We start from the raw sequence: 16,347 nt of genomic DNA, 5'->3' as shown, positions 1-16,347 counted from the left end.
GTTCATTTACTCCGTAACCTGCTATTATGGAGTTAAAAGAAGTTCCTTTCTGTTGGCTTTTCTAGGAGTGAAAGTGTGTTTGCAATTTTAGTACCAACTGGATTCAGTCTAACACTTGTACTTAGTATGAGAAACATTTTCATAATACCAAAATTTGGGGGAATAAGAGTATTCCTGCCAGGAAGGGAAGAAGAAAGTATTGGTTCTTAAAAGAAGAATTCTGTTTGCTTGGTTTCCTCTTTCCTTTCCATTTTAACCCCTTTTTAGGCTCCTCTCGAGCTGTGCAAAATTGAGAAGCACTTAGGTTTTAATCACTATTCCCAGGTCTGCAAAGAGGTTCTGTGATGAATAAATAATGAATCCGAGATTTTAATCAGTGTTATGATTTTTGAAAAGGCTAATTATCATTGTTTACAGACATGCCTTTCCAACGTATTTCCTTGTTTTGCCTTCAAAGCTCCAAGGGTTAAGCCCCTCGCACGCATCCCTCCCATCCCTCCCCAGCGCCGCGCTCCTTGCCCGGGATTTCTTTCGGGGGCTTGGGGGTATTTTTTTGTTCTCTTGGTGTTTTTTGGGGTTGTGTTTTTACTGGAGGAACCGCAGGAGAGCCGGGGACGGGCGGCCGGAGGCGCGCTGGGCTGGAGGAAGGCTGCGCAACACGGGCGGCCGCTCCGCGCCCGCGGAAAAGCCACGGAGGGCAGGGGAGGGGGGAGCCTTTCTCCTTGCTGTCTCTGTAGAGCAATGCTACGGAAGAACCGGATTTTCAGAAGCATATTTTTATTATCGAGAATGTCGATGATGAAAGTGGAGGGCGGCGTGTCCGTCCCTCGCTTCCCGGGGAAGCTGCGCTCCGCTCCGCCCGCAGCGCCGGGATGCGCCGGGATGCGCGGAGGGCACCGCGGGGCTGCCCCGACAGCGACGGCCCCCGGCTCAAGCCCCTCGCGTTATTGTAATTGTCATGATGCTCATTCCTCATGATTTTTACCATTACAGCTGCCACTGGCCTCGTTTAACCCGGCTCGCCCGCACCTCCATCCTCTCGGCCATTCACCGGGATGGGAAAACCTTTTCCGCGGGTGGGATATTCGATGCCAAGGTCCCGATTGTCCCCATTGCTCTGTGTCCCCCGCTTCCTGGCGGCCCCCGCCGTTCCCCGGCCGCGTCCCGCAGCCTCCTCCCGCTCCGCGCTCGCCGCCGCTGCTTCCGCGGGGTGGGGGGAACAACTTCCAACCCCGAGAGCCCCTGATTGCCAGCTTCCAGCAACAGCTGCGAATCTCCGCTAAGAATCCAAAGAAATATCAGAAGATTAGGCAGCGATGCTATTTATTGCCCTGTAATTAAAGTTCTATCAGCGTTTCTATTATAAAACCTTATTTGCAAGGGTTGGTAAAACTCGTAGGCAAAATTTTCCTGCAAGATGAAGCCTCGCTAAGAAGTATTTTGGTTAAATAAGGTTAGCCTGTTAGAAGGTAAAATCCTGAAGGACTTTCATTAAGGTGCTCATTTATATCTGCAAAAACATTGCCAAGTCCTCCAAATCAAGGATATATAAGAGGAATTTTTTTTTTCTTTCAAAAATCAAGGATTTGCAGAAAGGTTTTAATATAATTCTCTGGGAAATTATTCCCATGAAAACAATTTGTTTGAAAGAAAATGCCCTCTGGTCTTTTCCACACAAACTAGTCTTGGGCTAGTACATGAGAACCCAACTTAAAAGTGCCTATAAGCAGAAAGGAGGTTGGTTAATTATTTTCAACTGTCCTTTCTGGAATAAAAAACAGAGTAAACAGCTTGAACTGGAAAGGTGAATTTAATTTTCAAGGCCCTTTAACTTTTAATAATCTGAAGAACAAGATGGGAGGTACATTCTACCCTCCCAGTTATCCTGATATAAATTCATTCAAGATTTATATTGGTGTAATAGAGAAGCAGAATTTGCTCCGTGATTTCTAATGAACTGCTGGCTCGGTCTTTAAAAACGCAATTAGAAAAATCTAACCACCTAATTCAGAACAGCTTTGAGCTGAGGCAGAGGTCTCAGTGCTGCAAACAGCGATGGAAGCTGGTCGGTGCCACAGCTCCTTGCTGTGCCTGCAGCACCAGAGTGGGGCTAGGAATGCTGGAAATGGTTTGCTACAGAATTCCCTAATTGTTTTAGGATTTTCTTTTCTATTATAAGGGAAAAGACAATTCTCATGTGGAATAAACCTGTGTTCCCTGTGATTTCAAATGCTAGGACAAAAGGATTGCAGGATTAGGTGCCTGGCCTGTTACTGATGCAGGAGGAGCTGTCTGGTCAGAGTGAAGCTGGCACAGAGTCGGGGAAACCCAGCTCTGACTGCACTGAAACTTGTCTCAAAGCCTTGGCGCCGCTGTGTCAATGCAGGTGAAACATCAATAAACATGAAAGTAAGTCAAAGTTCAATTCTCTTGCTCTACTCACAGGATTAGGTGTCTGCATTCACCACTTACTCATGTGTGTAGAACAATGGGACTGAGGTCCCAATTTGTCCCCCTGACCTTCTGAAGCAAGGGACTGAAATGAAGCAGAACGGGGTGACACTCTCGTTTCCTCTGCTGAAACTGAGAGGCAAAACTCCGTAGATTGTTTCAGTCTGCAGTGCTGAAGGGACACTGTGGGGGAAACATCACCTCTGACTACCTGGAAGCCATGCAAGTATCACCTCTGGCTACCTGGCAGTCCTACATCACTCTCCTGAGTGAGGACCTCAAACTGGCCAGGGTGGCCCCTGACACATCCTGTGATGTGGTAAGGACATGGAATCAGAATGGTTTGGGCTGGAAGGGGCCTTTAAGGTCATCTAGTTCCAATCCCCCACCATGGGAAGGGACACCTTCCACCAGACCAAGCTGCTCCAAACCCTGTCCAATTCAGCCTTGAACACTTCCAGGGATCCTTGCTCCAGAGCAGCTGCGCATCTTCGCTAAGAATGTAAAGAAATATCAGGAGATAACACAGCATTGCTATTTATTACCCTGCAATTAAACTCCTCACAGAGTTTCTATTATAAAACGTTACTTGCAAGGGTTCATAAGAAGGGAAAAATTTTCCACCAAGGCGAAGCCTTGCTCAGCAAACAGAGCTGGGCATGGCTGAAGAATCACTGTCAGTAAGTTCAGCAGGGCAGAGCTGCACCTCACCGAGGAGCTGGGTGAGACCTCCTCTGGCTGTGGGGCTGATGAGGGTGTGCCCTGAGGACAGCAGGAGCCTTTGAGTGCAAACCACACAGCTTTGATGTTTTGAGTCTGCTCACCACAAGCCTGAGTGCAGCATTACAGCATCTCCTCTCTCCCCTTTATTGGTTTGGAGAATGACTCACGGTGATACTTGAAGCAGTTTGCTACAACTGCACCATGCCTCAGTTTCCCCAGCAGTAAAGCCAAAAAATATTCCAATTTGTTGGTGCAAGGTGTGATGACATTGGTGAACATCTGTGATACACTGTGATAGGAGGGCAAGGCAGTTCTGTTCCTTGGCTCTTCCAAGGATGACCACCAGACCTATGCTCTTGGGAAGACCATGTGCACCCAACCACAAGCTGTGCCTGAAGCCAAGCTGGGCTTTGGCTGAGCAGAAAGGAGGAGGAACCTGCATACAGAGAGATGGTAACTGCAAAATTACAACTCTGCAGTGCTAGAAGAACAACCAAACACTTTCCATAGGGTCTGCCTGGGCTGTTTCTGATTGCTTTATGGGGTCATTTTAACAAGAATGTCAAAAATGACATTTCAGCTTCTTGATGGTATCAAAAGTCACAAAGACACTCGTGGGGAGGGGGATCAGCCTGTACCTTTTATCCCTTTCAGGGAGAGGAGCTGCTCTGCCTGATCCAAGGGAAGCTGAGACCACACCTGTCTGCAAAGACAAGTCTTACCAGGCTTCATGTCATTACACCTTACCCAGAGTCCTCTTCCTGCTTCTTCCCAGAGCAGAGATGAAAATCTTGGAATTGCCATAAGGTTTTATTATCGCTTGCAAACCAAATTCTACTTCATCAGATAAAGACACAATTGCATTCATTGACTCTGACACAAGGATATGCATGGTGATAAACATACAGATAGATGTACACACTTATACATGAATGAGATATGCTAATTAAAAATTGCAGTGGGCACTTTATTAAAAATTTATTGTACAATCTACATCTTCAAAACATTTTACATCAACAAATATTGCGGCTTGACTGCTGGAATCATAAGTGATTTATCTTTAAAAGACTGTATTTGCAACTGGATGCAAAGATTCTTGATGAACTGCCATTACATTTAAACTACTGGTTTTTATTGGAAGTATTTTGATTGTTATCTGTTTGTTCTCCATCCTTGAGAGAAATAAAACAAGTGTCTCGGCTTTCATTTTATCGGATAGATGGCACCACGTAGCATATTTCCCATGCTAGTTTGAATTACAGCTGTTTATCTTTCAGCTTTCTTTAAGATTAATTAAATGCAAATGTAACTCCACCGAATCATGGGATTACCTGCCAGACCCCTTATTAATACCTTCACTTAAAAACCCCTTTGCCAGAGAGTCATTAATTTGCAATAAAAAAAAGGAAGAGAAAAAGAGAGAGAAGTGCTCAAGCAGCCCTTTGCCTCCCAACAACCCGGAGATGGCTGCCCAATTAGTCCGGCAGCATTCGGATCCTCCTTTCAGGCCCTGTGGCCCTTTGAGGACACAATAAGGCTCCAATGATAACCTGGCAACCTAGGTAGAAACTCAGCCAAGTGTGAGCGTTTGAAGCTGCAGCTTGGCTGCCATCGTGTCGGCGAAAAGAAAGAATTCAGGCACCATGTCATCCAGTACAAAGGATAAAAACAGATTCAACCGGAAATTCAATGTGGCACCACATATGGGATACATGAGTGCGGTTACACAACAGGCCACATATTTTTTTTGAACAGTCTCCTGCATGTGATGCCGAGGACATGTGTAACCATCATAACGTCTCTAAGAATCTGTATTTAATTTGAGCTGGGGTGGTGGCAGGGATTGGAGATCTGAAGCCGCCACAGGTTTGTGGCAGATGGCTCTGTGTCAGCTATGACAAGCAGCCAGGCTCGGCTTCCTCTGCAGATTTTCTTTTCTCTCTGATCAGGTAAATATGGGCACACTCTGGAAACTTCCACAATTCTGCCTGAGGCTGCAAGTTTGTGACTTAGCCCCATCTGTCACAAATCTTCCCTCGGTTCTGCTGCGAGCAGAGACCTGAATTTACTGCCGAGCGCTGCCCAAGAAAACCCGGCCGTCTCGCCCTGCGAGGAAGCACAAGAGAGAAGCACACGGAACCCTGTTAGAGGCTGGGACACAAAATGCAGGAAGCATTTCAGGAGGGGTGGAAGCTACTTGGTCAGAGAACACTTACATGGTGTTATTTAAAAATGAGGTGAATTCAGGTTTGTTTGTTTTTTTAAGACAGGTAAGCTGGTCATGAGGCCCAGGTTATTCGCTCCCTCTGCTTTTCTGGTGGTCTCAGTGGACACATCAAGGACTGAACACCCTCAGGGACCAATGTGCCCCTCTCACCCTCAGACATGGCAGAACCACGAGCCAGCAGGAGCAGAGCCTAGCTCTGCTAGACCATCATCACTCTGGGCTTTACTTGAGAAAAATCTCTTTTGTTTTTTTTTTGAGGAGTGATAACTATGCAAAGATCTAGACATTCATTTTTTTCAAGGAATAAAATTCCATCACTGTCTTTCCATCAACATGTTCCTAAATATGTGGAGGTCAAAAGAAGCAAAGTTTTCACATAAAGCTGCATCTTCCCATAAAGAGCAAACAGCATAATGTCAGTAGCAGAACAGTATTTTTCATTAAATAATCAACTTGTTTCTAGTGTCCTAAGATCAGAACTGAAGCACTTAATATCTACTCTGACATCATCAGACTTCAGAGTTAACCTTTAGAATTTAATAAGGAGTCTTCATCCATTCAGACTGGCTCTTTAAAGACAGCTCAAGTTCAAGCACACAGTATTGATTTAGTGCAGATTTTTTGCACTTTTTTAAAAATTGCCTTAACAAAATTAAGATTTAGAGATTAATTTTCCACACAAAACCTGAGATTTGGCAGGCAAGACTGGAATAATTTACAGAGCCAATTTATATTGGGTCAGATCTACTCTGTGATCCAGCTCCTTCACTCTGCAAGTGAGTAAGGGGGAAGAATCAAGGTGGAAAACAGTTTGCAGCAATTATTTTTGAGTTTTCAATTTCCAAGCACTTTTGGAGACCAGCATCAAACCCCACCATTGCTTTACATGCATTGGGCACACTGTGAGGCCCAAGGCAGAGCTATTTAAAACACCTCAGCAGAGTAACAGTATTTCTCTGACCAAACTGGTCTGTTCTGCAATTTCTTATACTGGCCTTTTAAAAGTCACCTCATTCTTGCTCTCTTTAAACAAAAAGCATCAAATTTTCAATGCAAATCTATGCAGTACCTTGCATAGAATGGCTCAGAATACACTGAGTGACTGTAACAGTGGGAAAACAGTTTCCTGCTTTTTTCCCCAAGGTAATTTGAATAAACTGTACTGGAAACAAAAAAAAAAAGGTTTTAATACTTTTTGCAACTTTTCTTCCTATTTCCTTTGACCCATTTCTCCATCTACTGTTTTGAAGTGGCTGTGGCTCATCTGCCAGTTTTCATTTGCTCTCTAAAACTCCCCTGGAAGCTATCTAATACTGTCAGAATGAAAAGTTCCAAGTCATGGTGTTTATGCTGAAAGTTGCCCCCATAACTGCTTTAGTCCTACTCTGCCAGTGCAGCCAACTGCTGTGAGCTACAGACCAATATCTGGGGCCATGGTGACCATGGAAATGTTGGACCAATAGTTGGATTCAATGATCTTAAGGGTCTTTCCCAACCTAAATATTTCCATGATTCTGTGATTTTCAGAGAGCTGGAGTCTCCTAGATATTTCACCTCAGAGAGCCAAGAGCAAGACAAGCCCAGAGAGAAGATCAGGTGCAGGCCACCTACACAGACATATATCTGCACATATATCCATTTCTCTATGGCTGGAGCCCAAAATTAGGCAACTCCAACTCCCTTCCTGCCATCTCATTCCTTCCACAGTGAGGATCCACGTTAGCCAGGCTGATCTCCCTCTATCACAGTTTCTTGAACACCTAAGGTTCACCCAAAATGCCTAAATTCTGTCCCATAGCCCAGCACACCTTCTCACCTGTGCAAACTCCTACGCCAGACAGGGTTTCACTGTATCAGCCCCACACAGGGAATGGAAAGTGTCAAGATTTGAGTCAAACCTGGATGTGATCCTGAGCAATTTAACCCAAGTTTGAAGTCAGATCCTACTTTGGCCCTGCTTTGAACAGAGGCTGGGCTGGTAACCTCCAGAGGCACCTTCCTTAACTAGTCTGTGCTCCAAATAAGTAATCAAAGTTTTCTTTCCTATAAAAAATCCTTATGCTTGACATATTTTCCTTAGGATCACATGCCTAAGCACTGGAACAGAGATGGGAGAGCATGGACACAGAGCTGTGCACTCCAGAGCTCCTGTAACCTTCTCGCTAAGACTCTGAGAAGCAGCTCTAAACCACCTCTCAAACCATTTTAAATCACATTGACGGGAAACTGAGCAGCTCAAGAGGCAAATACAAGTTTCTCATTTGTGTTTCTAACCTCCTTCTGACCTGCACCTAATGCTAGCCAGGTAAAAGCAGAAATTCAATACAATTCCTTCTTTTTTAACTCTGCAAACGTGCTCTGCTAGTGAACAGAAAGCCAGCAGGATGGTTGGAAATACTTGCACTATTTGCATACTCTATAAAGCTCTGAATTAACTTTATCAGCCCGGGACAAAAGATCTGGAGAACACTGTAAGCAAACATCTGCTCAATATACATTCACCATTAAAAAGTAAACAGTAGGATTGGCTCCATAAGGAACAGGTTGGGAATTATCAGAGTACTACACATCACATAAACTGATGGCACGGCCCAGAATTCTCTAAAGCAATGATCACACCAGCACAAAACCAGCTCTCAAGCATCAGAATGGCTTGAATGATGAGAGATTAGAGTATAAACATGAAATAACATTCACAAGGAGAAACTGAAAAGACTGGGATACTGTAAATGTTTGACAAATGTTTATAAAATAATGAATGGTACAATAAAGATGGATGGGGAGCTCCTGCTTCAAGGCGACCAACACCAGAACAAGAAGACACTCCACACAACTGAAGGTGGGGAAAACCTGAGCTAATTAAGGAAATTATTTAAACACCATCATAAACAAATCATAGAATCATGGAATGGTTTGGGTTGGAAAGGCCCTTGAAGACCATCTCGTTCCAGGCCCCTGCCATGGGCAAGGACACCTTCCACTAGAACAGGCTGCTCACAGACAAATGAATTTCCAATGGAGTTTTCCTGGGAACTGGGTAAAGATAAAGGCAGAGGCACCATCCCTGGCTCTCACATGGCCTGTACAGGAACGGTGAACAACAGGACTGAGGGGCTGATGGGACACCTGGCATCAGGCTCCCCTGCATCGTCACATGCCCAATGCCCTGTGTATTGCACTGAGAATGCCTCCTGCTGCTTCCCTAGCTTTGCCTAAATATGAAAGCTGGACCAGGAGTTTTCCCCTTCTACACATTTCCCTGAAATACCCAAGATACTGCTTTATCTCAAATCAGAGAGAAAAGGAAAAAAAAAAAAAAGTTTTGTTAGAACTGCCCTACACAGCCAAATCCTGAGACTGGAAACAATTCAGATGTCTATGGTCTAGCTGGGATCTTAATTTGATTTTACAGCAGTTTAATCCCTTTGAATTCAGAAGACTTCCTTCTACAGTGGTGTCAGAAAGAAAAAAAATCACGCCATGTGTCTTTTCATAGGCAGGTGAGCTTCTGTAGTGTGATGGAAATGAGAAGATGAATGTCAGAAAGTGGGCCAAATTCTTTTCTCCATTAAACAAGCATGAGTGAGAGTAGGATTTTTCTGTAGGAACTGAAGCTGACAGCATGTCAACCAGCACTCATTCAGCTGGGAGGGCTGGGAGAGATTATTTAAAGTTGTCAGCTCCTTCCATGCCTGGCTTTTGGCAACTCTTCTTGCCCCTTTCCACTGTATACTCTTTATACATGCTGTTTTAAATTAAGAAACTTGAGTGAGGAAACTAAAAGGTAAACTTTAAGAAAAAAATGCAGAAACAAATGCTTTGCCCTATTTTATTTTATTTATTTTAACTTTAAATCTACTAGATAGGGCACTAACAGGTCCTGTGGTGTGCCCCAATCAATACCCAGTTGTTGTTACTTGCTTCATTCCTCTGCTTACCTTGGCAATCAAAACCACCCAGAACTAGAGTTTGATTCCATGAAACTGGAACAGAACAAATAATTGATAACAAATGAGATTTGCTTCCCTCTCATCTCAGTCTTCTGCTAATAACTGGCAGAAGGCAAGGCTGAAATGAAGATGAGCCAGCCTTGAGTGCTATGTGAATGCTCAGGGTGAGCAATACATCATCTGGAAAGGTTTTCATAGGTGCTTACATTATGGACACCTTTAAAAGCCTGCCAGCATGAATCTGCTCTGTGGAGTTAAGCTGCTACAGTTTAATGCCTTGGTCTGTGCATTTTCACAGGGATGTTCCCTATGTCCAGCCCCTAAGCCCACTGCCCTGCTGCCATTTATCTAATTTCTGCCACTAATTTTGTTAGCACAAGCATTGAGGACATCTGAAGGAATAAACTGCCTGTTTAATTAGCCACTGTATAATTATTATAGATATCCTGAGTAATAAAATCCCAACAACATGTAAAAGGATAAGCCAAGGTGATTACTTCCCAACTTGTGGAGCAGAATCCCCAACCAGCAGAGAAAAGCACTATTTGCTTTTAAAGCACTTCTACTTCCAAAATGTCACAGATACTTGATGAACTCAATGGAGAGAGTATGGCAGGATGATTTCTGAAAGACAAGGAGCTGGTTTACATTGACTCTTGTGCTGGGATGTGTTTTCTAGCTCACTAAAGCAGGGATAATATTATAGTGATTTGAAAAAAAAAGTGAAAATACCCTGCAAGTGCTGCGTAGCCTTCAGGATTTCACTCTGTTCAGCTTCCTTACAAAGCAGCCTCACTCCAGCTGTAATGACCTTAACAGCACAGCTCTGAGCTAGCATTTCCCAGGAGGTTTTGTGGATGGTCCACAGTGAAGGAAGACTAGGTGTACGTGGGTGTAGGCACAAAAGGACAACTCTAACAGCATTCTCTGAGCTGATCCAAAGCTTATTAAAGACAACGGGGATATTTCCTCTGGTGCTCACAGGTGCTGGATTAGGCTCTGCTTTCCTCATTTTAAAACAATCCCTCACTCAGCTCCATTGCTACCTGTTGCAGAGGTTAAGCTCTGACACTCAGAAGATCTGCAAACCTCATGCACGAGGGGTAGGATAAATAACTTCAGCTTCTGCCTACTAATCATCCCAAGGAATTCTTAAAAAAAGATAAAATATCCTTCAAGCAAATCAGCATTTTGCCTACAGGGCTTGTGCACACATTTTCAACCTGTACTATTTTATATCAGTATGTTTTGCATGCCTTGGCTCTGTGTTCAGGAGCTGGGATCCATGTGGGAGAAGATCCATGTGAATGCAACCATTAGCTGAGCTTGAAGCATTGGGAAATGCCAAGGTAAACATTTAAGGACTGCTTTCCCTTTGAAGCCCCCATGCCTAACTCTACGATACTATTGACTCAAGAAGTAATGCTGAACACTGGAAGTGTTCAGTCAGCATTTTAAACTATTATGAGCTACCTTCTGAACCATTGCCAAGTTAATAGACAATGAAAGATAATGAGCTTGAAATTGGGTGTTAAATTGCATTTTTGGTTCTCTCCTTTTTTTTTCTTTTTTTTTTTCTTGAGGTTTAACTGTTTCCTGCAGAAACAACATCATCTTTGATGTATCATTATGTAAATGCCTATTTTTAGGTCACAAAAAAAGTCAAGGCGTGGGCTAAGCCCTCGCTGCTCTTGCTACGTGTGTGCAGAAAGGGGGAGAGAGGCAGATGAGACACAGCAAGACCCAACAATTTCTGGTCCCCAGAGGGAGAGAGGGAGGTGGAGGCATGAGGTTGGCTCTGTTGGCAGCATGAGACTCCAAATTAAGGGAGAGATTACTCGACCTGCTCATTAATAGTGAGGCTGGACGGAGGAGGGAACGCTCCAAGAACCGCATTTGTGTCGCACGGGTTAACACGAGGAGTATTTCCATGCACCCCCAAGCCTTTAAGGACTTTCAGCTGAATTCAGGGGTTTTCACGAGCTGAAACACCTCTGTTGTGCAGGGGTGATGTGTATCCAAACAGCCCATGGCAGAGCCAGGACAGTAAAAGTCAAAAACCGCTGTAAATGTGTGAAGCAGTGTGCAAAAAACTGCAGTTATTCTTCTGCAAGCAGCGTCGTGTAGTAATGGCTCTTCACTGGAATAATGTAAAATTTAGTGCTTCATCTACATTCAAATTAAAAAAAAAAAAAAAAGAAAAGCACAACTGCCATCAGTGTAAATACACCACTTAAAACCATGAAAGTCGGCCTAGCATTGAACACTTGAGCAAAACCTGAATGGAGAGCTTGCCACTGAACCTGGACTTTCTCTGCAGAAATAACTGCAAAAAAGGGGACATGATAAATAAATACCAGTAAATCATGCTCCCAATAAACTTTAATGCTCAACACACCTTATAAAGCAAAGAATTAAAATAACTGTAATTATGAAAATCACTCAAATCATTCCAGAAGCCAAAGAAATCTTACCTGATACCTGTCACCTGCATTTTTTGAAGATTAAATTAGGATAGGAAGGTAGGCTTATCCTCATTAGTATAATTGTAGGGTCTTTCTTTTATTTTCCTTTTAAACTAATGAGTTGCATTAATCCAGGTTCATTTTTATAAGCCTCTTGGGTCCAAATGTAAAGGACAGTCATTTTAGAAAACAGTAAATTAAAAAAAACGTGTAGCATGCATTAAGTGCACGTATTTCATAAGACCTAGGTTAATACAACTGGCATCTAGTTTAATTAATCCTTGTTAGTGTAACGACTAATATCCCTCCCTAGCATGTTTCCTTTAAACATTAGTATGTTAATTAAATGTTGTTTTTTTTAAGGGTTTTTTTTTTTCCCCTTTGTACTTCAATATGGCATTATATCATCTAAAACTATTCCAAACAACTACCTTATAGAGATGTCTCCTTACAATATCTGGTCTCTTGCAGAAATTCTGAAGCCTTTTAAAAAGCTGTTCAGGTGTAGAATACAGATATTCAGCTGCAGGAAAAACAGATACATTTTTAATGAAACAAAAACCTCAAAGCACACACTCGATATTAGTCACTTTACTAATTAAAAATGCATATTGCTCTGTGCCGCCTCGTGTTTTACATTATTTAAGCATGATTTTATAAGGTTACCTCAGCTCACAAGGATGTTTAATGCTAAATAAGACTGTGTAGTTGTGCTGTTTAGACATCTCCTTTGGGTGATTAAAATACATTATTCTAATGTAACACAATGCATATGTGATACATTTAGTGATGAGATTTTTCGAAGAACTGGTACTACATTAGTGTGTATCCTGTACTGCAGTTGCATACTATTAAGTATTAAATTGTTTAAATAATTTGGTGTGATTTTCAGGCCTGGCTTTTTTTTTTTCCCCCTCTTCTGTGTATCAAAAAAAAAAATCTGCAAACCATTGCAGCATCAGTGACCTTTTAACAAAAATCTATCATTATGGGATGTGTATGCTAACAATGAAGAATGCTATTTCAAAACTTGCTTTTTTGTTATCTTAAAAGAACAGATGGCAAATATAAACTTCGTCTAATGTATTAAAACACATAAAATTTGCCTTAACACTAACATGTTGGCTTGCCAAATAAACAATTGCTTTCACTCAAGTTTATTCCCAAACTTTGGGTTTTAGCAGGAATCACGTTATTACGTTTCAGCAGAAGGAACAGGCAACAAAGCAGCTACCTGGGAATATCTCTGGGTACACCAAGGCTTTGGGACACAGCGGGTAACAGCCACAATGCACAGCCTCGATCCTGAGGATTAGAATCACAAACACACAAAAATAGACATTAGTCAGCCAAAAAAATTATTTCCGTGCAAGAGCCTTGAGGTTGCCTGCATGCAGCAAGAGGGAAACATTTTTTTTTTTTTTCTTCAGCAGCATAATCCTTCTAAATGCCAAAGTTGCTCTTTTTAAAGAAAATTTTATTGATCATATGAATTACATAGAACAGAACAGCGAGCATATGTTTTGTTCGCTGAATAAATCAAAGCGCAGCTCTGCATTTTTTTGTTTTTTAAATACTGTTTAACACATTTTATAATCAGCAGACAGACACATGTAACAACATGGTGAAGTATGGACGGCTTTGCTTAATAATGCTGCTGGAAAACAAGGGGCACATTGGCTACACCAGGGTGTGTGGCAGATACACACACCACCCTCACCTGGCACAGCAGATATTCCCCTCAGACTTCCAGACTCCAAAGGTTACAGCTAAATATAACCCAGGAACAACTTGCAGCATTCTCCAGGCTGGGATATTTCATCTTATTCACAGGCTTTGGATAATTTCCTTTATTTTTCGGGACATAAACTGTTATATTTTTTAATAACCGCTGATGAAATCCCTTTGCGAAAGCGCGCGAAGCTTTGTACTTGCTTTTTTTTTTTTTCCCCAAGAAACATTTCACATATCTCCCGTAACATCAAACCCAAATATTTTAGAATTGCACCGCCGTGGCGCAAAGTTTTCCAGTAGCAGAGCTGTCCCCCTTGGAGTTCAGGTTTCAACAGCTGAATGGGTTAAAGGCATGCAGGTTGCAGTTTATTTTTTTCACGTAATGACCACTGATCTGACACAACGTCCCTCCAAAGATACAACCGTAATTTCTGTTGGCCAGAAATTACACAGTGAAATTCAAAACACTTCTTAAAATATGTTTATTTTATGAGAGGCTTTGAATTTCCTCCAACATGTTGACCATACGAGGACTTTATTTTTAACTTCAGTTTCTCTCATTCCCCAGAATTTAAAAAAAAAATAAAATCTGAAATCTTGTCAACGTTCACCTTTTCTATTTTCAGTGACAACCCAAAGGCTTTTGCTACCTTCATGCAAATGTCAGGTTTTGGTACTTTATTACAGGTACCCTGAAAGGACTCTGTTTCCTTTAGATCTACTCAATTTTAAACAGGAAAAAAAAAGAAAATAAAGAATAACATATTCAGCTTTCATGCTAGAAAACTGTGCATATCCACAAACCCCAAAGACACATTTCTCTGCAAATGCTTTTGCTATGAAATGACTGCTGTTTTTTTTTCATAAACTTTTAAAATTTGTAATTTATGGTTTTTTTTTAAAATAACATATGCACTTCAGATTGCATTTTAAACATTAACAACAATTTCAAAGTGTACATCGTCTAGCACTATATTTTTTACCAAAGGGAAATGTTTCTGATGTGTGATTTAATTGATGATTTCAGTTCTTAAATATTGTGTCATATGTCAAAGCAAATAGATTTTTAAAGTTTTCTTTAATCTAGGAGGAAAAAAAAAAGAGTGAAACTGTGGACATTTCAGTAATAGCTCAGATCACTAAGTTATGTTAAAATATTTGCTTTTTAATCATATCGTCTGCATGGAAAAAAAAAAAAAGAACAGCTCCCTAAAACAAAACTGCAGGCCAAGATGGGATCTGAGTCATCGTTTGAGTATGAAATTTCCCCTTTCAAAAAACCTCTACCAGGATCATGAATTAGTAAAATCAGAATTTAATGCCTCCGTGGTTTGCTGGATGAAAGTTAAAAATTTGGAATTCTTTAATTTGCAAATGATCTTATTTGCATACTCCTTTCTGCACCAAAGTTTGGGAGTATTTTTCTGACCAGTCCTTACTATGAGTAGTAAGTTTTACTACAAACCTTACACCTTCCATTTGTCAAGACCTAAAGATCAAATCAAACTGGGCAGAGCTCACACTGACACAGACTTTGGTGTGAGGATGCACAAGGAATCCTTTAATTTCCACGCATTTCTGTCCTCTCCCAGAAAAGTATCATATCATAACAATAATACAATTACTCTTCATTTCAATCCTTAAGCGCTACTAGTTAAATAATAAATAAGAGTTACGATTGATCTATTGTTAAAATGGCTAGTAAATGGTCTTTTTATTCCAATTAACAAATCATCTGCTAAATCTATGAATCTTAATATTCAGGTCTATTCACTTCAATTCATACAATTTATCTGCAAATAGTTGTTGGGCTTTTGATTCTAAATATAATTAGCTGATAATTTTGCTTGGCTGAATTACTTTTCTGGAGGGCCTGCTAAGGCTCTCAGTCGCATTATCTAGCAATAATGAATCTGATAGGTGAAATTTTTTACTGTAATGAGGATGAGACACAGTTGTGACACCTGAGTCTAGTAATAACAGAAGACTGCTAATTATCGACAGCACTTTTTTGTGTGATGCACAGAGAAAAAAAAATCCCTCATTATTAAAAAATAAAAAGTTACAATTATAAGTGACACCGGAGGAGAGTAAATAAAATGGAGTGATTAAAACATTGCTGCTTTAAGGGTGTTTTTAATTAAGTGGAAATGCTAATGTTGTCATACTTAGCAGATGGGATTAAAATTAGTTATTGTAAGTAACTCATATTTTATGTTATGGTTTCCACAGCATGTCTACAAGATCTAAGAAAGTGATACATTCCATAAGACATTTAAAAAATGAAATTCTCATAGTCTTTACAGCTCATAATAATGAACATCATGAATAAACTATTGAAAAAAAAAAAAATCCTGCCAGGGCTTTTACCATCGTGACTTAACTCGCATGGAATGCAACCATAATGTACTGGGCTGCTGGAATCACACTGCTGGTCTGCCTTTGTCTTTTGCTGATTGCTGCATTTCTGATTTCCTTCACACTCAACAATAACAGAAGTTTGGTGCTTGGGCAGGAATCCAACATCAAGTGTGGTGTCAAGAAGGTACAGCTTTGGTGCAAGGGAAGATGATGACCACCCACCAAGGTGACGTTCTAAACGAAAGCACAGGATGCATCATGTAACTGCAGATAAAAACCTAATTGCACACTTTCTCCTACTTTATTTGTGTAAAATTTTCCATCTGCTACATCTAAAGATGTCTAAACTGTTAGTATCAAACCTGCATTCAGCTGCCAGCTGTGCACATTAAGGATTGCAAAACACTAAGTAAATGAGGCAGCATAAAACCGAGTA

At 41.3% G+C, this 16,347-nt stretch overlaps 1 protein-coding gene across 13 annotated transcripts in view; it reads right to left on the bottom strand.

Annotated features, from left to right (window-relative positions):
• Nucleotides 1-4,120: 4,120 nt before the first annotated feature.
• GTDC1 (glycosyltransferase like domain containing 1) overlaps nucleotides 4,121-16,347 on the bottom strand; it is a 169,793-nt gene continuing 157,566 nt past the window's right edge. For 3 of the 13 annotated variants that reach the window (XM_038143575.1, XM_038143576.1, XM_038143573.1), the window contains 3 exons: nucleotides 13,051-13,121; nucleotides 12,248-12,339; nucleotides 11,570-11,677 (listed from right to left, as the gene is read on the bottom strand). In XM_038143575.1, coding sequence (XP_037999503.1) covers nucleotides 11,585-11,677; nucleotides 12,248-12,339; nucleotides 13,051-13,121 — 256 coding nt within the window. In that variant the 3' untranslated portion in view covers nucleotides 11,570-11,584. The other 10 variants (XM_038143578.1, XM_038143583.1, XM_038143584.1 and 7 more) reach the window with 8 other exon arrangements.

The sequence above is a fragment of the Motacilla alba genome, chromosome 7 (genome assembly GCF_015832195.1).
Source record: "Motacilla alba alba isolate MOTALB_02 chromosome 7, Motacilla_alba_V1.0_pri, whole genome shotgun sequence".
Lineage (NCBI taxonomy): Eukaryota > Metazoa > Chordata > Aves > Passeriformes > Motacillidae > Motacilla > Motacilla alba.
The sequence above is the reverse complement of the archived record's forward strand: the minus strand, read 5'-3'. Positions and strand labels throughout refer to the sequence as shown.